At 42.3% G+C, this 23,419-nt stretch overlaps 1 protein-coding gene across 2 annotated transcripts in view; it reads right to left on the reverse strand.

The window, feature by feature from the left end:
- The window catches only part of cap1 (CAP, adenylate cyclase-associated protein 1 (yeast)), a 51,551-nt gene that overhangs the window by 24,132 nt on the left and 4,000 nt on the right, over positions 1 to 23,419 (reverse strand). For both annotated transcript variants that reach the window (XM_068011283.1, XM_068011284.1), the window contains exons 2-4: positions 17,303 to 17,429; positions 14,656 to 14,756; positions 11,864 to 11,941 (exon numbers count right to left, since the gene is read on the reverse strand). In XM_068011283.1, coding sequence (XP_067867384.1) covers positions 11,864 to 11,941; positions 14,656 to 14,756; positions 17,303 to 17,420 — 297 coding nt within the window. In that variant the 5' untranslated portion in view covers positions 17,421 to 17,429. The remainder of the gene's footprint in view (positions 1 to 11,863; positions 11,942 to 14,655; positions 14,757 to 17,302; positions 17,430 to 23,419) is intronic.

Consider the following 23,419-nt stretch of genomic DNA (forward strand, 5'->3'; position numbering starts at 1 on the left):
ATTCTCTTCTTTTCTCCCCCCCCCCGCCATTCCCACTTAGTTCCTCGTGATGGCAGAGTCAAGATCAGCAACTAAGTGGGTAAATTAAGAGCCACAAACTAGAACCAATTAGTGAATTTAACATTAAATGCAAGTGAGAAATACTGCTTGGGTTGCATGACAGTAAGCGAACTAACTTAACCACCACTGGCTAATATCAATTTTCATTCAGTTAATGACTGAATATTTTTGTTGCATTAACTGGAATGAAATTTCAGTTGTTTTTAAAAAATAGTCTATTTTGGCAACTTACAAAATAAATCAGTACGACACAACATTCTAATTGTGAAGTTGTTTCAAATAAATCTGACTGCTGTTCATTAAATCTTCCTGAAAATGCTTAAAAAGGTGCCCAATAAAACTGTTTAAAATATCTGGTGAAGGATAATAATGCATCTCAAAATTGCAACTTTAACATTCCCATTGTTATGTAAAGAACCTAATTTGCAACAGTGAACCTCCAGTAGAGCTTTCACTAATGCAGACACAGGCTAATGCAAAAAAAACTACTCAACGGTGTGGCAACCCATTCCAAGAACTGACCAGGTCACCTCCATTATTGCCTTCTCAACAGTTTGCATTTACTGGAAATTCATTGGTTCTGCTTCAACACTGATCCCCCGTCAGGCAAGGGTGTTTCTTTGGGACTTTAATTGCTAGTTAGCTAACAGAAACCTGCTACATTTATTAAATTCCATGAGCTACCCAGTGACATTTCAGGGTTATAGTTGGGCTAAGGGCGGAGATAGATGATCACATTTTGGCCTTTTCATATTTCTATTATAAATGCTGGCGTGGGAACTTATAATGAAAACTACCCATACAAACTGATCATACTGTAATTGCACGATTTTGTCAGTGTTGGTGCTATAATGCCACTGGAAAGGATGCAATTAGAATGACAAGTTTACTTCGGCAAATCTCCACTACAAATTTAGATATAGGAATTTATAATGGAAAAAGCTGACAGGAAATAGGTTTTTGAAAGTTAAAAATAGGATTTTTAATGAAGTCTTTTGAGCACATCTCTACTCAAGTTGCGTACTTGCGTAAATGACTATAAAGCTCTGCTTTTAAAGACGCCTTTCTATTCTTCAGAGAATACACAATGCTAGCAAACTTAACTAATTGTACAGACCCTGTATTCCTTGGTTTCATAGAGCCTTACACCACAGGAGACCATTCAGCTCACCATGTCTATCTACACTGGCTTTTTAAAAGAGCAGACATTCTTAGTCCTATTTTCACCACCATCCCCACTGCTTTTCATCCATAACCTGCAAGTTCTGCAGTCTCAAGTAACTATCCAACTCCATTTTAAAATTTATGGCTTCTACTTTTCTACGTTTTCCCAAAGGCAGAGCTTCCCAAATCCTGACAACTCAAAATATTTCTCATCTCCCCTCTAAATTTTTTGCCAATGATCTAGGTGTGGGTCATTTGCTCACCATCTTCCTGAATGATTAGTATATGCAGGAAGAGGGGAAAAACAATTTTAAAGACTACTTGATGTCTTCTGATATTGCTGAGACAAAAATATTAAACCATTAAATTATAAAGTGATCTATCGATTTGCATTTTTATTCTATTAAAAAAACACACCCTCAATATTACATTTGCTATCAGTTTAATTTTGTATTTAATGGACAAAGATGTAAACCAATTATGAGTCATCTGCTCATACATATCAATGCCATATTTTTCTCCATTACTGTTGTTTCAGCAAGAATGAAAGAAACTATATGCAAACTATATGGGCGGCGCAGTGGTTAGCACCGCAGCCTCACAGCTCCAGGCACCCGGGTTCGATTCTGGGTACTGCCTGTGCGGAGTTTGCAAGTTCTCCCTGTGTCTGCGTGGGTTTTCGCCGGGTGCTCCGGTTTCCTCCCACATCCAAAAACTTGCAGGTAATAGGTAAATTGGCCGTTGTAAATTGCCCCTAGTGTAGGGAATATGGGATTACTGTAGGGTTAGTATAAATGGGTGGTTGTTGGTCGGCACAGACTCAGTGGGGCGAAGGGCCTGTTTCAGTGCTGTATCTCAAACTAAAAAAAATAAAAAATGAAGGGAACCAAAGGGAGCGGTTCTTGAAAAAGAATGCTTTTATTGCCACAGCACCTTTTGGTAAATTTTAAGATGTGGAGGACAAAAGAAAATAAAGAGAATACTATTGATCTCTTTTATATATGGTATTTTCCACTCAGTTCAGTTTAACGGTCTGAACAGTCATCTAAAACAATCAGCACAGAATATGTCTCCAAAGTAGGACTTGAACCCATACCCTCCTGACTCGGGCAAAATTGCTAGCAAAAACAAAGTTGATACTTAAAACATTGGTACTCAAATCTATTAGCAAGCAAAGAAAATTTCAGTGGAATTTACATCTGAACAAATACCAAAATGTGTCAAATGGGATTCCCATTTTTCAACTTAACATAACCAAAGTATTTGAATGCTAACTTCTGAGACTTGAGAGAATCCAGACCAAGAACAGATGAAATTTAATCAAGACTACAGTCAATTGATACGGCATTCAATTTTTGAATTAGACAATGTTGGAATGTAGAGGAAGCATGAATAGTCACAGATCTAAAAAAAAAATATTGCCAGTCTGGTGGAAATAAACAAAATTAGCCTTTGAAAGATCCTCCGAAACTAGACTATTGGGCAAAGAATCCCAGTTGAAATGACCGAGGTGCCCAAAAATGGTTCCCAATATGCAAAATACAAAAGTCACCACCAGTATTGCTAGTGCAGTAAAACAAAATATTTGCAAAAGTGCAGTACAGTGTTCATCTGAGGCTAATGTTAAACTTGTATATAGGGCACAGTTTTACCCTGTATCTACTTTTGTAGCATATCTGACTTAGCATGCTAATTGGTGAATGAAAACTGCAAAATATTTCATATCACCGTAAAATCTAATGTGTATATATTTGTAAATGAGAACAGCCTTTTATCAGCTTTTATTCTCACAAAAATGTAAGATAAACACTCTACAAAGTCTTGAAAAGTGGAAATACTGCAATTTAAAAAAAAGTCACCTTAATGCAAAGCTGAATTAAAAATGAAGAAAATAGGTGACAGCCATGCACTGGTTCATTCCTCAGGGCAGAGTCAAGCTGCCTGGTTTAAATTTCAAACAAGCTTGGCAGTTTTTTTTAATTTCCAAAATATACTTTATTCATAAAAATCTGTAAAAATTACATTACCAGTTTCAAACAGCACCAAGTCAAAAAATACAAACAGTGCAAAGGAGGTCCATTTGCTTCATTACAATCAGGAGTTGCCTCACAACCCTTCCATTTCACATTTGTCATGCCAATTACATATTTATATTTTACAGCAAATGAAAATTTTCCCGATACAGTTCGAGGGGTTTCCCATGGATCCAACCCCTCATTTCAGCTTGGTGGGGGGACCTTACACTGTGGACTTTCCCCATTGAGCCTTTGCTGCGGCTGCCCCAAGCTTTAGTGCGTCCCTCAGCACGTAGTCCTGGACCTTGGAATGTGCCAGTCTGCAACATTCGGTCGTGGACAACCAGCAAGTTTCGGGTAGACCAAAGGGCATCTTTCACCGAATTGATAGTCCTCCAGCAGCAGTTGATGTTTGTCTCGGTGTGCTTCCCTGGGAACAGCCCGTAGAGCAGAGACTCCTGTGTTACAGAGCTGCTTGGGATGAACCTTGACAAAAACCACTGCATCTCTTTCCACACCTGCTTTGCAAAGACACATTCCAGGAGGAGGTGGGCAACCGTCTCTTCCCCACCACAGCCACCGCGGGGGCATTGCGCGGAGGGGGCGAGACTTCGGGCGTGCAGGAAGGATCTGACGGGGAGGGCTCTTCTCACCACCAGCCAAGCTACATCTTGGTGCTTGTTTGAAAGTTCTGGTGATGAGGCATTCCGCCAAATGACTTTGGCTTAGCAGTTAACTGTCAGTCACTATAAACTGGTGCATTCTCCATAGCAATGCCTCTACCAGAGTCCACTTGCCTACCAATCAGCACCCTCTTCTCATACAGTATAAATTTGTTGCTTTCCCTTACATTGGTATTCTTGCAAATTGTCTTGATAAGTGCAAGACAAAAGGCTTCGACAAAATGTCTGTTTTCAGCAATACTGAATTAAAAATAAACAGCCCTGTGTCAAATCCAAAGTTATGCAGATCCAAGTTGATGATATGCGTAAAATGAGCCAATGGGCTGCATTTTAAGACTCCGCCACCGAAGTAGGCAGCGGACGTAGAAAAATGCAGCCATCAGAGCCGTTGCATGGCCACAGCACCCACCCCCCGCAATGATGCACAGGTGCCATTTTTAAAGAGCTTGCAGCCCTCAATGTGCATTTTAAAACTGAAGGGCCAGGTAATGTCAAGTTTTGTAAAACCAAATAAAATAACCTAACCATGCACAGTCCCACCCGTGCCCCCACCACCCCCCACCATGGCATATCGCAACATTCCTGCCCTCCCCCCGAATAAATATTGAAAATTTGACCAAAGGAACAAGTACACACCTATCAAACATCGAGACAGTTATACTGCCAAACACTCTCATTTTCAATGAGTTTTGAAAGTACTAAACACTTCTACACATTCCAGTTGTCATAACTTGCTACCCTTTCTGAAAACTGGTTGCTGATGGAATTTGACCATTTAAACAGTACATGAAATGTGCAATGCAGTTGCAGCAATGATAATGCATTTTACTGCCTGCAGTATTTAGTGCTAGAGCACAGACAATTGTATTTTGCAGTCTCCATTAGGGACTATTATGAGGTGACCCAACATTTTAGAATGCACTTATGCAATCTAGTAAAATGTATGTTGGCTTTTTAATCAAATACATCAAGGCATGAAAAGGTGTTGGCAAAGGGAGACTTCAGATTACTGTGTTTTACTGATGGAGAGTGCTGCAACTCATAATTAGCATCTATTTTTAGTCTTGTTTTACACCTCAATTAGCCTCCAGTGGGAACCTTTGCGAGGATAAACAACCAAACATTGCAGAATTACAGTAGGCTTATCACAGTTTTAACAAACATGAAAATACTTCCAATTACAGAATCCCATGTAAAGTATCTAGTGATGCATTTAATCAGTGTCTCCCTGCTGGTGCACCCCACACTAATGATGTAGCTGATCAAAAATAAAAATAGACTTCCTCAGAGTCTGAACGGTTCAACGTTAAAGCTTTAAACCCCCAACTGGAATGAGCTTAATAACTTCCCTCATAGTAAAAGAACCAGACCAAGACTGTCCAAATTCAATTTTGCCTACTAATCCTGCAACCAGACTGAAACTGGATGCAAATGGAGGTCCCAGGAGGTGAAAATAAGATCAGAGAAATATGGGCAGGAATGTGCCATATGGTCCCACGAGCGTATCCCGCCATTCAATAAGACCACGGCTGATCTACCTCAACTTCACTTTTCTGCTCTGTCCCCATATCCCTGGACTTAATGGATCTCAGCAAGAGATACATTTCCAGGATTACTACTTTTTGGGGGGGGGCTGTGGGGAGGAGAGAGGAAAGATTATTTATCAAATGCTGCTGCAACCCTTGATGAAACCATGTCAGACTTGGTGACATTAACTCTCATTGCTAAATAGCACGCCAACACTCCTTAAACGGATGGAGAGGTGGTGGAGAATCAGCCTCATGTAGCATGAATTTTGAATGGCAGGAAAGAAAATTACACAGAGGAAATGAGCCAGAGTTCCTAAACTTCAATTGCTACTGTTACGACCGAGGCAGGAGTAATGCACTGTCAATTCAGTCCCATTACTCCACAGGTCACAGCATATTAAAGTTCCCCAACCTACCAGAAATTAGCCAAATGAAACTTTAACCCCCAGAACACACTAAACCAGGTATTTTTAAACAAATTAATTAATAAACTAAATCTTAAACAATACTGAGATAAATCTGTGTCTGAAAAGACTTTATTACTTCTTATCTCTACACACACACACACGACAAACCAACAGTGAACCAGTTTGAACAATGATGTTTTAAATCAGAGCTGCTTCTGGGGGATAAATAAAATGCTGGGTTGTAAGTCCTGGTGAGTTACGTTTCCGGAGGTGAGATGTTCCGGAGTCAAATCATCAATGCCACTCTAAGTCTCCAGGTGAGTCTGATGAACAGTCTGTAATGGATAGGTGTTCATGGCACTTCGGTTGCAGTCGGGGGTCACACAGATCTTTCAACAAGTATAACAGGTCTACTTAGATTTTTGAATTAGCAATCAGTAGAAACTTACTGAGTTTCCAGAACTCCCAGAACACGAAATGCAACAGAAAGTCACTCCTGAGGCAGAGACTTCTTAGAGAAGAGAGTGAAAAGGAGTTTGTTACCTCCAGTAATGCAAAGATTCCTTCCTCTTTAGGCGAAACAGCCTGTAAGCCAATGTAGCTTTTCTGCTGAGACACAAATCCTTCCTTCCTGCAAAGGCGGCACGCTTTGCTGGTTTGCCACGTCAAACCAGTTCTAGCCAGTATATACACAAACCGATACAATACGGCATCTCTCTTGCTTTTGCCTAGGAAACAGGCTTGCAGCTCTCTCACTGTCCCAGAGAATATAAAAACTTCAGTCTTAAAAGGCATAGACTCCCATTTAGTTTTTAAAAACAGGAAAGAAAAAACACTTCCATGACACTATGTTGTCACTGTGCCAGAAACTGCATCTGAAAATGCTATATTGTCAAACTAGGGTTGATGTGCAATGTCTTGGCTCACAAAAGAATCAGCATTTAGATGAGGGCAAAAAGGGTGCTTGTGCACAGGGAACCAATCACAGCACATCATCACCTTCAAGGGGAAACAAAGCATGATTCATACTTACCCCTCACTGATTCTTAGTCACTGATGAAGCACTACACAGATGCAGCGTAGCATAACTCAGGATCCATGAAAAACTTACTGGCTCCTGCTTCACCACACGCAAGTGAAACAGATGAACAAGAAGTAGAAGTAGAAAGTTCAGTTTCAAACATGTGGGAAACACTTATTTAAACAAGCATAACAGAAGCAGTGAATGCAGTCTGTGTTCACTTTTTGATCCCTCCTATTTATGTTTCCATGCATCTTTGGCAAAGGTGGTCTGTTACTTTTCTTTTGGGCCTCCTTATCTCGAGAGACAATGGATACGCGCCTGGAGGTGGTCAGTGGTTTGTGAAGCAGCGCCTGGAGTGGCTATAAAGGCCAATTCTGGAGTGACAGGCTCTTCCACAGGTGCTGCAGAGAAATTTGTTTGTTGGGGCTGTTGCACAGTTGGCTCTCCCCTTGCGCCTCTGTCTTTTTTCCTGCCAACTACTAAGTCTCTTCGACTCGCCACAATTTAGCCCTGTCTTTATGGCTGCCCGCCAGCTCTGGCAAATGCTGGCAACTGACTCCCACGACTTGTGATCAATGTCACACGATTTCATGTCGCGTTTGCAGACGTCTTTATAACGGAGACATGGACGGCCGGTGGGTCTGATACCAGTGGCGAGCTCGCTGTACAATGTGTCTTTGGGGATCCTGCCATCTTCCATGCGGCTCACATGGCCAAGCCATCTCAAGCGCCGCTGACTCAGTAGTGTGTATAAGCTGGGGATGTTGGCCGCTTCAAGGACTTCTGTGTTGGAGATATAGTCCTGCCACCTGATGCCAAGTATTCTCCGAAGGCAGCGAAGATGGAATGAATTGAGACGTCGCTCTTGGCTGGCATACGTTGTCCAGGCCTCGCTGCCGTAGAGCAAGGTACTGAGGACACAGGCCTGATACACTCGGACTTTTGTGTTCCGTGTCAGTGCGCCATTTTCCCACACTCTCTTGGCCAGTCTGAACATAGCAGTGGAAGCCTTACCCATGCGCTTGTTGATTTCTGCATCTAGAGACAGGTTACTGGTGATAGTTGAGCCTAGGTAGGTGAACTCTTGAACCACTTCCAGAGCGTGGTCGCCAATATTGATGGATGGAGCATTTCTGACATCCTGCCCCATGATGTTCGTTTTCTTGAGGCTGATGGTTAGGCCAAATTCATTGCAGGCAGACGCAAACCTGTCGATGAGACTCTGCAGGCATTCTTCAGTGTGAGATGTTAAAGCAGCATCGTCAGCAAAGAGGAGTTCTCTGATGAGGACTTTCCGTACTTTGGACTTCGCTCTTAGACGGGCAAGGTTGAACAACCTGCCCCCTGATCTTGTGTGGAGGAAAATTCCTTCTTCAGAGGATTTGAACGCATGTGAAAGCAGCAGGGAGAAGAAAATCCCAAATAGTGTGGGTGCGAGAACACAGCCCTGTTTCACACCACTCAGGATAGGAAAGGGCTCTGATGAGCAGCCACCATGTTGAATTGTGCCTTTCATATTGTCATGGAATGAGGTGATGATACTTAGTAGCTTTGGTGGACATCCGATCTTTTCTAGTAGTCTGAAGAGACCACGTCTGCTGACGAGGTCAAAGGCTTTGGTGAGATCAATGAAAGCAATGTAGAGGGGCATCTGTTGTTCACGGCATTTCTCCTGTATCTGACGAAGGGAGAACAGCATGTCAATAGTCGATCTCTCTGCACGAAAGCCACACTGTGCCTCAGGGTAGACGCGCTCGGCCAGCTTCTGGAGCCTGTTCAGAGCGACTCGAGCAAAGACTTTCCCCACTATGCTGAGCAGGGAGATTCCACGGTAGTTGTTGCAGTCACCGCGGTCACCTTTGTTTTTATAGAGGGTGATGATGTTGGCATCGCGCATGTCCTGGGGTACTGCTCCCTCGTCCCAGCACAGGCATAGCAGTTCATGTAGTGCTGAGAGTATAGCAGGCTTGGCACTCTTGATTATTTCAGGGGTAATGCTGTCCTTCCCAGGGGCTTTTCCGCTGGCTAGGGAATCAATGGCATCACTGAGTTCCGATTTGGTTGGCTGTATGTCCAGCTCATCCATGACTGGTAGAGGCTGGGCTGCATTGAGGGCAGTCTCAGTGACAGCATTCTCCCTGGAGTACAGTTCTAGGTAGTGCTCAACCCAGCGGTCCATCTGTTTGCGTTGGTCAGTGATTATGTCCCCCGATTTAGATTTGAGGGGGGTGATCTTCTTGATGGTTGGCCCAAGAGCTCTCTTCATGCCATCATACATTCCTCTGATGTTTCCGGTGTCTGACGCCAGCTGAATATGACTGCATAGGTGTTGCCAGTAGTCGTTTGCGCAACGCCTAGCTGTTCTTTGTGCAGTACTTCTGGCTGCTTTAAGTGCTGCGGATGTTAAATCGCTGGGGGCTTTCTTGTAGTTCAAAAGTGCAATGCGCTTAGCGGCTATGACAGGTTCCAGCTCTTCATTATGAGATTGAAACCAGTCTGCATTTCTCTTCGCACTTTTGCCGTAGGTGGTCAAAGCTGACTCATAGATGGCATCTCTGATGTGGGCCCACTTGGTCTCAGCATCCCCTGTGGGAGTGTTTTGAAGGGCTGTTACAAGTGAATTTAGAAATTTTTGTAACAGCTGTGGGTGAGAAATTCTGCTCGTGTTGATGCGCGGGTGGCCCTTCTGCTTGGAATGATGCAGCTTCTTTGGTCTGAGTCTAACCTTGCTGCACACCAGGGAGTGGTCGGTGTCGCAGTCCGCACTGTGGAAGCTGCGTGTGATTTGAACACTGTTTAAGGCGGCTCGCCTTGTGACAATGAGGTCTAGCTGGTGCCAACGACGTGATCTTGGGTGCCTCCATGAAACCTGGTGACAGGGTTTAGTGTGAAAGAACGAGTTGGTGATGCAGAGGTTATGATAGGTACACAACTCAAGCAGTCTCTGCCCGTTCTCATTCATCCTTCCAACGCCATAGCGCCCAAGGCAGGAGGGCCATGAGTCATGGTCGGCCCCAACCCTGGCATTAAAGTCCCCCAGCAGGAATAGGTGTTCGGTGTTGGGGATGCTGCTAATGATGTTATGGAGTTGTTCATAGAACTGGTCTTTAGCTTCAGGTGCGGAACAGAGTGTTGGAGCATAGATGCTGAGTAGGTGTACTGGACCAGAGGTGGTGAACAGTCGGATGGACAGTATGCGTTCCGAGCCATTTGAGGGAGGCTCTATCATGCTGAGCAAGGAGTTTCTGATGGCGAAGCCCACTCCATGCTGTCTTGGTTCTTCAGGATCCCTGCCCTGCCAGAAGAAGGTGTAGTCTTGCTCTGCTAGAGAGCCACTCGCAGGGAGGCGAGTCTCCTGAAGTGCTGCAATGTCCACATTGAGTCTACTGAGCTCGTTGTTAATGATGGCGGTCTTCCGAGAATCGTTGATTTGTGTAAGGTCTTCCGACAGGCCAGGACACATAGTTCTGACGTTCCAGCTTGCAAAGCGAAGGGCTGGTACCTTCTTTCCTTTTTTCATGTTGTTTGGTGCGGTGTATCAGTCCACCTTTCGGGCAATGACCCTGAGCTCCAAGCACCCATTGAAGCAGGCAGACTGTGGCGGGACAGAACCTTATTGACCGGGGGCTGCCCGGTTTGAGGCGGGCGGTAGCTGTCCAGTGAGGTGCAATGACCTCTCCCACCGACAAAGGCAACCCGTGGCGCCCAGTTTCTACGCCAATTTATCTGGACTTATAACCCGTAACTGCTGCCTTCCGTGTTGTTTCAGTCGCTGTGAGGCAACTATGGAGTGACCTCTCCATGGCGCATGCCTGGGCAAATTTATGGAGGTTGAGAGTTGCCCAGTCGTCAAAACCCCCCTCTCGGCCTTTCTGGTGGGGTCCAAAGGAGTGCAGGACACGACGTTTGGCACCAGTATGGCTGCAGGAACTGCCGGAAACATGCCAAAGGTGACACATGACCGCCTACGGTCTGTTACTAAACATCTGTAAAGGTGGTTGAATCAGCTGCTAAACACTATGTAACAGAGGAAAAAAGACTTGCACTAATATAGCACGTGCTCATGACATCCCGGAGTGCTTTACAGTCAATTAAGTATTTTTTTTAGTGCAGTCACTGTTGTAATGTTGGAACTGTAGCAACCAAATTTGTCCCACAGACAGCAGCATGAAAACGACCAGTTAAGTGCTGGAAATACTCAGCAGATCTGGCAGCATCTGTGGAGAGAGAAACAGAGTTAACGTTTCGCTCAATTACCTTTCGTCTCTCCACAGATGCTGCCTGACTGGAGTATTTCCAGAATTTTGTGTTTTTATTTCAGAATTCCAGCATCCACAGTATTTTACTTTTGAATATTTTAGTGATGTTGATTGAGGGATAAATACATTGGCCAGAACTCCTCAGTTCCTCTTTGAAATAGGTGGACATAAGATCCCTTGGCACTCAGAGGGCAGATGGTTTAAGGTCTTATCTGAAAGACAGCCCCTTTGACAGTGCAGTACTCCCTCAGCACAGCACTGGAACGTCAGCCTAGCTTTTGTGCTCAAGTCTCTGCGGTAGGACTTGAACCACAACCTTTTAAATCAGAAGCAAGAGTGCTATCACTGAATCATGAGTCACACCCAAGAGAAGCATCTGCATTATTCTCAAACAGTTCCTCTAATTTGCACCACTTTGATTGCAGAGAGACATCTTTAAATCAAGGTTAGGGTACTCAAGCAAACTTTCACTATCCCCCTACTGGATGCACATGGTATCATCATGTTCAAAACTAATCCAGATAAAGAATGTGATGGAAATGGCTAGTTATAAAAATATTTCACACAATTAAGCGATAAATCCAAAATATTACAAATCAATGAATAAATGCAACTATGATTATTGGATCTGAAAAATAATCTGCCAGTTAGGGGAAACAAATTTCTAAATATGAAAAGGTTACCACAAGCAGATACACAACCCATCAGAACTTTCTACCTACCACTGGAGGCTGCTGGCATTTGGAGGCAGTCACCAGGAACGCTCTCTCCATTTTTATAGCTTCAGTCACCATGTCAGCCTAAACAAACAGTAAAGCAAAAAGAAAATACTGAATACTCCACTAAATCTTAGATGGTTAATCCTCACTTGCATAAATCGAAGTTCAGGTTCAAACATGCTGAGATGGTATTTTGATTTGTAACTACACATCAATTTTTTGCTACCAAATTTTACTTCGGCTCAATGTGAATGGGGACACAGATGCAAAATAGAAATCTATAATTAATAATGTTTTAATATTAAACATCCCAGTTTTGCTAATCAGTACGCCCACCACTGACAGCTTATTAGAAAAGTTCAATCCAATTATTAGTCATCCTAACATTAAATTACCATTAGAAGAGAAAGGCTTGTAAAGTACTTCCATGCACAGTTATTAAAAAGAAAACATTTGTAACTATCTTCTAAACACTAGACCATTCACAATGCCCAGGGAAGGGTACCATGAATGGACTACTCAGCCCACCAACAGCCAGAAAAGACGACGATTTGCATAGTCATGGCGCTACACTGGCAAATTCTCCTATCTTTAGTTGGGTTTCAGCCTCTCCGGAGACAGCAGCTTTTCCTCCTTTCATTTATAAAGCTTCTGCTGCTAGCAGTACTATAGTAAAAATAAAGCATTTTTTAACGATAATGTTTCAAGCTGTTCATTTCCTTTGTCACTGTACATGGTGGGTTTAAAAACAGGTTTGCTCACAGAAAATAGTACAGCTGGTTCGGATACAAATCCAGTAAATAATTAAATAGCATTGCTCAGTGCGCTGGAGGATACATGGTCTTACATCAAGATGTTATCAATATATAGTCTTACTCATTCCAGAAAAGCCTCAATGAGTTCACATTCTTGGGCTTTGGAAAAATTGCTTCGCCAGTCAATTTTGATTATGGGCATTTCTCTTTTTTCCAGTTTTCTCTTCCTCCAGCTAGGTGGAGACTTTATTAAGCCTTTCTTGCTCAGATAGAACAGTCCATCTCAGACTCAAGACAGCCAAAGTAACTCCACAGACAATCAGTAACATATCAAATAAAAGGTTAATATGCACAGACTGTGTCTAGTCCAGGTTACACTAGTTTGTCACAGCAGTGTTTTAAATCTACAGTGCAACTGTTCTGATTCACTTATCCACTTAGTGGTTAATATATCACTTTGTTAGCTTATAGCCTAAGTCATGGCTTAGTGAATTGTTGATTTTACCATTGTGTTATGATCCCCGTGGAGACCACCAACAAACCAAAAGAATCAAATCACCAACTGAGCCCAATTTAGGAAACCAAAAAAGGACAAAATTTTACTTTAACACTCAAACCAAAGCCAACATAAATTAAGCATGAACTAACAGTTAAATCACAGTCAATACGTACAAGGGTTGTACGTTAATTAGCAGGTGCAAAGATAGGCCTTACGGATCCTCTGAACGGTTTTATTAACAAGGTGAACAGTCTCACTATAACAAAAATCAGGACCTTCCTTAGGTAGTTTTTCAAGTTCTGCACTTGTGTATCTGCATTCTGGAGGAATGAGGTCCCATCAATAGCGAGCGACGCAATCTTCCCTTTACGGTTTGGTAATGTCACCTCTCGAACAACCTCGGCCTTGCCCACTACCATCCTGATGGCATGGTACCATGGATAACTCTCGGTCAAAGACAACTGCTGTAAGTCATTCACCAATGGTCAGCCCTCAATCTAAGCTCCTCTGCCCATAGCCAAAACAACTGCTTCAACCAGCTGCTTTGTAGTCTGCTTCAATTCCAAGCAGCCTTTCTGGAAGCACAAAAAACTGCAGCTCTCAGCCGGTCTCTCAACAATAATTGGCTGATTTTTCCATCCACTGCAGAGTCCTTCTCAACTCTCAAAAGCCTTCTGGTCAAACTGAAATTTAGCCTCCAGTCACATTCTTCTGTCTATTAAAAAAAGCTGCTCGTTTGTTTAACCTGATTCTGACCTCTCAAATTAAGGCCTTTTAGTTTCAGATGCAAATCACAGCTGGTTTAAAAAAAAAAGAGTCCCAAGTCAAATCACCCAACAATTCAGCAGCACAGAACGCAGTCTGCACACGAGGACGCAAATCACAATTGTCTGAAATGAAGACAATCACAAGAACACATGATAATTAGTAGCTAAAAAACTGCAATGAGTGCTTGCATCCAGCATTTTTCTTTCCTGAAGGTGCTGACTCAATGTGGAGTATGGTTCCATAGCCTCCAAAGCATCTCTGGTATCTCACTGAACTGGACACTTATTATGTATAAACTTAAACACTGTCAGCAGACTGGTCAACTGTGGTAGTTAACAAGCATCTTCACAGCAGCCCTCACCGACTGCAAGTGGATTTTCCCCCCTCCACCCTTCTCACATGGGTTACTAGATAGTGATCGAGCATTAGATTTTTCACCTTCTGAGCATCAGGCTGCTTAGATCACTATCCTACTGGAGTTCAATTAACTCAGCACACAAGGTTTGAACCTTAGACTTTCCTAGTGTGTTGTTTCAATACAAAACTAGAATATTTACCAACTGAGGCAATGGTTGAAACAAATTTTCCTCAAAGCTAATACTAACTGCTCATTGCTCTATTTCCTTTTACATAGCAAGATACAAGATTGATAGAGATGTAAACAGATCTTGGGGATGACACCAGCCCACCCCACTCCAAAACACTTAAGAACTATTAAAGAGACAGAGCTGCCTATAATTCAACTGTTGCTTTTAAGAAACAGAATTACTCACATGTTCTCTAACACCACCACCAATCTCTTTGCTTAGTTTGTAATATGTTGCCACTGGCCCATCAAGCAGCTCATCAAATGCCTCTACGTAGGGAGCAAGCTCTGTACAAAAATGAGACCAGAGACTCAGATTTAATATCCCAAGCCTTATTATAGTGCAGAATAAACAAAAGCAATTCATATATACATACATAAAATTATTCCAAGATCAAAGAATACACGTTATCTTACAAGGATCCATTAATGTAAACAGGCAATTAAACAGCTTCCACAGGAATCTGGAATTGAAGCAAACTTCTGATCTTGTATTCAACCACTATGGGCAAATTTACAGGTTGAAGCTGGTTCCAATTGTTTATACAAATTAAGATTTGATTTCATTCTGCAGTCAATTCAGAGGAAACTCAGTACAGTAGATGGAGCCTATGGCACCATATTTTTTACTCAAAGCATTGAATCACTGCAAAGTTTTTATCTAAAAGACAGTTTGTGAGCCATTTAATAATACTGATTTTTCAATCCCAGTCTAAGTCTGTTTACAAAAATCAGAACATGGCTCCCTCCTCGATACTATATATCATTTTTAAAATAAAGGAAACTTGAGTGAATAAGTGTGCTGTCAGAACATAATTAACCAAGTCTCTAATACTTAAGTTTCTCCTGTTTTATAACTTCTGTTTTCTTCATAAAGCAGCAAAGTCTGCCATTTTTGCAGTCTATTACATCTGATTAATGATGTAATATTTAGTTGATCTTCAAGATTAATGTTTTAAGTGAGAACCCTATATCCATTACTCAATCACAATGTGGTCAGCAGAATAGAAGCAGTTATCACTTTCCCAAAAGAATTTGCCAAACATATTCAATCATTGCAAAATAAACTACATTTCAAGTACAGATGTCAAAGGAAATTTCTGACAATGTGGTTAAGAGCATCTAATCAAATACTCTATTGGAGCACATATTTATGCAAAAATTCTTCACCGCTGGTACTAATTCAGCAGGCTTTCACCCCCATTTCTCCAAGAAATGTCAACCTCTCATCCTTACTTTTAAGTGTGCTCAGTTCTCAGTTTATTTTCCACTAACTGTGGACCAGCAGCACACTAGTTTCATTCAAGGGAACCGTGTCCGCTAAAACAGTGCAAAAAATATTTGACCGTTTACTTTACCACAGCCACTCCTAGAAGAGTGTTTTGACAGAACCAAATCACATCTATTCCACTTGCTCAGGTACTGGGCATTCTATTTGTATACAGAATTCTATTGGTTAAAAGGTAAAAGGAGAAAGATTGGAGTGATCAAAGCTCAAACTCTGTCAGCAGGCCATGGCCAAAGCGCACGTGGTCCTAGGACCATAAAATAAGGGCTCTGTATGGCATCCTCATCTGGTGAAATTTCTTGTTGTGATCTCCCAACTCAAAAGGACAATGTAACTCTGGCAAGAGGTTGCTGAGCTATGAATACAACATATAGAAACAAAGAATAAATGCCTCTGGAAAAAAAAATCAGTGAATCTGGACCACTGAGGTCAGTGGGAAATTTTTTTTGAAACAGGAGAATTGACTACAAGTGTCTCATTAGTGGCCTCACTAACATTGACAGAATGGATGACTGGTGCATGGGGATGAAATCAGCACAAAAAGACGTGGGAGTACATGGGTCGGATGATCCCCTCTCATTCTGGATATGGAAATATATGGGCCATTGATTTGCTGAATACTATATATTGCATAAAAATCTAGTACCCAGATGAAGTTTGTATTTTTCCATCATAGGACAGATGACCAAAAGCTTGGTCAAAGAAGTAGGTTTTAAGGATAGTCAAAGGAGAGATAGAAAGGTGGAAGTTTATGGAGGGAATTCCAGAGCTTAGGGCCCAAACACCAATAATGGAGCAACTAAAATCAGGATACACAAGAGGTCAAAATTGGAGGAGCACAGAGACTGAGGGTTGGAGCAGGTTACAGGAAATAGCGGTGAGGCCATGCAGATCAACAAGACTTGGTGCAAGTTAAGATACGGGCAGCAGAGTTTTGGATGAGCTCAAGTTTACAGAGGGAGGAAGGTGGGAGACAAGCTGGGAGAGCGTTAAATGCACCATTTCTCACTAGTTTCTACATTCCAACAATTGCCTACACTTTGAAGAAAGCAAGCCACACAAGGGTAATGTTGTATACTGGAGTTCAAGCAACACGTAGCATGTTTCTAACAGATGCCGTTTGAAGGTAAACTGTATGTCAATTTCACCAATGGTCCAGGTTAGATTAACAGCAGCAACTAGTAATTCATACCCAGCCAAGAACACTGCTATTTTAAGATTAGTACAGCTGACCAATTGGCAAGGCAATCCTGAGTCTTTTAACACTTAAAAAAAAAGCTTCTAATTGCCATGTTAACAAATTTAATCACAACACAGATACATTTACACTAGAACATATCCTATGTTCAGTAACTAACATCTCTCCTTAGCTCTGCAATAGACTAATCCAGCCACAGCCAGGTCATTCTATTCAATCCCAAACCAATAATAATCTGGGCACAAAGACAACATACTAAAGGACAATTTAATCAAACTATGATAGAACAAAGTTCAGTCAAGAATTTTTAATCATTTCAAACATTCAAATTACTTAGTTTGCCATTACCATCAGATCCACCAAATGCATCGCCAGAACCAGCTCCGTGTCTACCGGAATGATCCATTGTCTCCAATCGTACCACAGCTTTCTCCAATCTCTCTACAAGGCCTTCCATGTTTGCCATTGCTTAAACCTAGAGGGGAGAAAAGATCAATTAAATGAGTCAAATACTGGAGTGGTCATCAAATTTACAAAGCCACATGGCTCATGCAAATATTATGCTAACTCATCCATGTGTGGCACACTTGTTCAAAAATGACTGATCACTAGAGGTACCATACTAACCCTTTTCCAACACTTAACTTTGCAAGAAACTACATCCCCTATGTTACTAATACACAAAAAACACTGCATAACAAATTTTCCCTCATCATTCACAATATAAACAATATATTTATAAAAGGTGGAGCAACCACAAAATTAATCTAATGATATTTTAGGTCAGTGATAGTTATACATATTTTCAAACCTTCATTAGAAATTTGATACCAAGATCACACAAAAACACATTTCAGGAACCAGTGTGAAACATTGCTCAACTTGGTTTGTATGAACAAAAGAAACAACTACTATTACCACTTACACAGTGCCTTTAATGTAGAAAAATGTCCAGACACTTCAGAGGCACAAGGTAAAAACTAGCACGGGCCGTAGTAGGAGATATTAGGAGGAGGTATCTAAAAGCTCAAAGAGGCGGATATTTAAGGAGAAGCAAGTTGAGCTGCAGATAAGTTTAGGAAGGGAATTAAAAAGCTTTGGGCCAGGGGCTTATGCTATCGCCATCAATGGCAGGACAAAAGGAGGAGCGGAATACACAAGAGGCGAGTGTCAGAGGAACAAGACAGAATCAACAGCAAAGGTATGGAGTTTATGTCGGGGCTGAAGACAATAGCTTTGGCCTCCGCAATTTTTAAACTGTAGAAAACCATAGTTCATCCAAGACTGGGTGTCACACAAGCAGTCTCAGAACACAGAGATGCAGTAGAGGGATTAAGAAAGGTGGTGCAGAGCTAGAACTGGATGTCAGTATATGGGGTCAGCCTCCACATGTCTGACGAATGTCACCAAGGTGCAACATATAGTTAAGAGCAAAGGCCAAGGATAGATCTTTGGAGGTTTCTGTAGGTAAAGCTAGAGAAGGGTGGCAGGAAGAGATGCCGTCGCTGAAGATGCACAGACTACAGATAATTAAGAGTGGAACCAAGCAAGGACAATCCCATTGACCTCGACAACGGAAAGGTGTTACAAGAAGATGGTGTGATTGACTATCAAATGCTGCAAAAAGTCACAGTCACAGAGGGTTCCATTACTGATTTTAACAGGGCCAGTAAAGTGCTATGGCAGGGTGGAAACCTGTTTGAACAGATTCAAGGAGAGTGTTGCAGGAGAGGAGATTAGCACAAACTTGGTACTGAACAGGCAGTTAGAGATGGAACTGTAATTTGCAAGGACAGAAGGGCCCAAAGTAGTTTTTCTCCCAGGAGGGTGTAATAACTGGTTTTCGCAAGGTAGGTAGACAATATCCGAGGACATGGAACCATTTACGATGTCAGCCAACATGGGGTCAGAAAGGGAAGTTTGGTGCTCAGCAGTTTCGTTGGAATAAGATCAAGGAACAGGATGTTGGTCTCAGAACAGATGAGCTTGTAAAATGCCAGGGTTTACGATAACCTTTATATTCCAGAAGATCATCTTAGTGTTACTGACCTTTACAACTCTCAAATGTGAACTCTGCAGCCTTCTTCACCCAGCTCCATTTACCACTTAACTCAGACTACTTAAACTCTCACACAGAAGTACTGAGCCAAATGATATACCAGTTCAAAGGAAATCTTAAAAATTCCAAACCCCTCCATCAACCGAGACTTAGACCCTCTCCACAATTTATTTGTTAGATTCATATTGTGGTGAGCTACCAGCCCTTCCCTTCGGGTACCAACCTACCATACACTTTCCCTTCTTTGCACAGCATTAATGCATAAACTCAGTAAGCGACTATTTGTTCTGAGTTCTTTAATTTTAATCACCTATTTAAAACTTACCCTTTATGTTCCTGCCCTTCTCACGGAGTTGACTTCACAACACCACCCGCCCTCCCCCAAGAGGAATTTGTCCCTCCTAAAGTTGAATCCATGATGCAAGTTGCTTTGGGGATTACTCAAGGACTAAGAGCTCCAAAGTCAATATAAAACTTTAGGCCCAAATATTACTATCCCTGATATATACCTAGATAACATATTTAACTCTTCCTTGCTGGCAGGCCAGTTTACCATGAAAGTCATCACACCCAACCCCAATACTATTCTCACATGCATACATAATAGCAGAATTACCCTGCAGGGACTTGGAACCGTTCTACCACTCTTACACAGCATTCAGCTCTACAATCTCTACTCAACCCACTCATTGAAAATGCTGCTAGTTTAACTCCACAGGTAGCATTGTCAAAAGAATCAGAAACTTGTTGGTTCACGACCCAGTCGAAGACAGGGCACAAAATCTAGATCAACACGATGATCCAACATCAAATGTGCTGCCCTTCAGATCAGGCAATAAATCTAGACCTCATCTCACTGTTCCCATAAACATTAAAGATTCAACTGGCACTATAGGAGAACAGGAGGTTTTTCCAGTATACAGGTCAACATTCTGCCTTCGACTATCAAATGTCAGATTACTTACTGGTTATTCATCTCACTGTCATGTATAGGATCTTGCTGCATGGGAAATGGCTAAATAACATCACTGCATTTCAAAGTAAATGATAATGTACATTAAGTACTCAGATTTAATCATAAATGCATAACTTTCTATCAGTTAGCAATATGAATGGCACTCAAGTGTTTCCACCCAAAAGAGGCCCACTGCAAAGCTCCAAGTTGTATCACAGTTCCCCTAAAAGTATTCTCTATTTTAATCACCCCCAAAGATTTCAAAATACATTGCTTAATATGGAGGAAACTCTAACAGGTTATACCATTTTAATCAATGAACTGAAATATGTTGACTTAAACTAGAAATGGTTATCATTTTTTCATGTGCAATCCATTTCTAGAACCTACGTTAAAACATTTCAGACCTTCCTGTTCAAAGGGCTGTATAACGGCCACCAAAGCCTAATGAGTACAGCTCAAAGTACATATTACAGGAAATGAGACACTTCAAGAATGATTGGTCTCAATATTTAATTACATAGGATTAAATGGGATATACAGCACAAATGGGCCATTTGGCCCTACCAGTCCATGCCTCATTTATGCTCCACTCGAGTCTCCTCCCATCTTTTCTCATCTAAATCTATCATAACCCTCTATTCCCTTCTCCCATATATGCTTATCCAGCTTCCCCTTTAAAATTTAACTATATACTATTCGCTTCAACCACTCCCTGTGGTAGTGCATTCCACATTCTCTCCACTCTCTGGGTAGTTTCTTCTGAATTCCCTACTGGATTTCTAGGGACTCTCTTACATTGATGGCCTCTACATACGAACATACAAATTAGGAGCAGAAGTAGGCTATTCGGCCCCTTGAGCCTGCTCCACCATTCAATAAGATCGTGGCTGATCTGTTTGTGTTTCGAATTCCACACTCCCATCTACCTCCGATAACCCTCGATTCCCTTGCCCAACAAGAAACTATCTACCGCGCCTTAAAAATATTCAATGACCCCGCCTCCACCACCTTCTGAGGTAGAAAGTTCCAAAGTCGCACAACCCTCAGAAAAAAAATTCTCATCTGTCCTAAAAAGGCATCCCCTAATTTTAAAACCGTGTCCCCTAGCTCTGGACTCACCCACAAGCAGAAACATCCTCTCCACATCCACCTTGTCAAGACCATTCAAGATCTTTTAAACATCAATCAAGTCTCCACTCACTCTTCTAAACTCCAGTGAAAACAAGCCCAGTCTGTCAAACTTTTCCTCATAAGACAACCCACTCTTTCCAGATATCAATCTAGCAAATCTCCTCTGAACCACCTCCATCGCATCTACATCCTTCCTTAAATGAGACCAAAACTGCACACAGTATTCAAGATGTGGTCTCACCACTGTCCTGTATAATTGAAGCTTTTATTTTCAATTCCTCTCATAATAAAAAGGATGGCATTCCATTCGCCTTCTTTATTATCTGCATACTAACTTTGTGATTCCTGCACTACAACACCTAGATCCCTCTGCACCTCAGAATTCTGCAGTCGTTCTCTGTTTAAATAATACTCTGCTTTATTATTCTTCCTGCCAAAGTGAACAACTTCACATTTTCCCACATTATATTCCATCTGCCAGATTTTTGCCCACTGTCGACCTATTTATAATCTGTCTGTAACCTCCTTATGTCTTCACAACTAAGAGCGTCTAAGAGCGAAGTCCAAAGTACGGAAAGTCCTCATCAGAGAACTCCTCTTTGCCGTCGATGCTGCTTTAACATCTCACACTGAAGAGTGCCTGCAGAGTCTCATCGACAGGTTTGCGTCTGCCTGCAATGAATTTGGCCTAACCATCAGCCTCAAGAAAACTAACATCATGGGGCAGGACGTCAGAAATGCTCCATCCATCAATATTGGCGACCACGCTCTGGAAGTGGTTCAAGAGTTCACCTACCTAGGCTCAACTATCACCAGTAACCTGTCTCTAGATGCAGAAATCAACAAGCGCATGGGAAAGGCTTCCACTGCTATGTCCAGACTGGCCAAGAGAGTGTGGGAAAATGGCGCACTGACACGGAACACAAAAGTCCGAGTGTATCAGGCCTGTGTCCTCAGTACCTTGCTCTACGGCAGCGAGGCCTGGACAACGTATGCCAGCCAAGAGCGACGTCTCAATTCATTCCATCTTCGCTGCCTTCGGAGAATACTTGGCATCAGGTGGCAGGACTATATCTCCAACACAGAAGTCCTTGAAGCGGCCAACACCCCCAGCTTATACACACTACTGAGTCAGCGGCGCTTGAGATGGCTTGGCCATGTGAGCCGCATGGAAGATGGCAGGATCCCCAAAGACACATTGTACAGCAAGCTCGCCACTGGTATCAGACCCACCGGCCGTCCATGTCTCCGCTATAAAGACGTCTGCAAACGCGACATGAAATCGTGTGACATTGATCACAAGTCGTGGGAGTCAGTTGCCAGCATTCGCCAGAGCTGGCGGGCAGCCATAAAGACAGGGCTAAATTGTGGCGAGTCGAAGAGACTTAGTAGTTGGCAGGAAAAAAGACAGAGGCGCAAGGGGAGAGCCAACTGTGCAACAGCCCCGACAAACAAATTTCTATGCAGCACCTGTGGAAGAGCCTGTCACTCCAGAATTGGCCTTTATAGCCACTCCAGGCGCTGCATCACAAACCATTGACCACCTCCAGACACGTATCCATTGTCTCTCGAGATAAGGAGGCCCAAAAGAAAAGAACCTCCTTATGTCTTCACAACAGACTTTCCTACCTATCTTTGGCTCATCTACAAATTTAGTTACCATGTCATCACTCCCCTCATTTCAGTCATTGATGTAAATTGTAAAAAGTTGAGGCCCCAGCACAGATCCCTGCAGGCTTCCACTCGGCACATCCTGCCAATTAGAGAAGGACCCATTTATGTATACTGTTTTCTGCCAGGCAGCCAATCTTCTATCCATGCTAATGTTACCCCCTACACCATGAGCTCCTACTTTGCGCAATAACCTTTTATGTGGCACCTTGTCAACGGGCTTCCTGTTATCTATAGCACATGTCACGCCTTCAAAGAACTCCAACAAATTGGTTAAACACAATTTCCCCTTCATAAAACCATGCTGACTTATACTCTTCCCCACAGGTGGAAGCATTTTCTCCGTATCCACTCTATCAAAATATTTCACAATTTTGAAGACCTCTATTTGGTCACCCCCTCAGCCACCTTCTTTCAAGGGAAGACAGACCCAGCCTGTGAATCCTTTCCTGATACGCATACCCATGAATTTCTGGTATCATCTTTGCAAATTTGCCGAGTCAAAAAGTGTTTCAGTTACTCAAATCTCATTACATTATAGATGGCAGGAACAGTGTAAGCAAAAATCATGTTTTGTTAAAAACAAAGTGAATGCCTACTTGATTCTCCCCCCCACCCCCCCAAAAAAAAAGATATGTTGAAAGGA

This window comes from Heterodontus francisci, chromosome 31 (assembly GCF_036365525.1).
Source record: "Heterodontus francisci isolate sHetFra1 chromosome 31, sHetFra1.hap1, whole genome shotgun sequence".
Lineage (NCBI taxonomy): Eukaryota > Metazoa > Chordata > Chondrichthyes > Heterodontiformes > Heterodontidae > Heterodontus > Heterodontus francisci.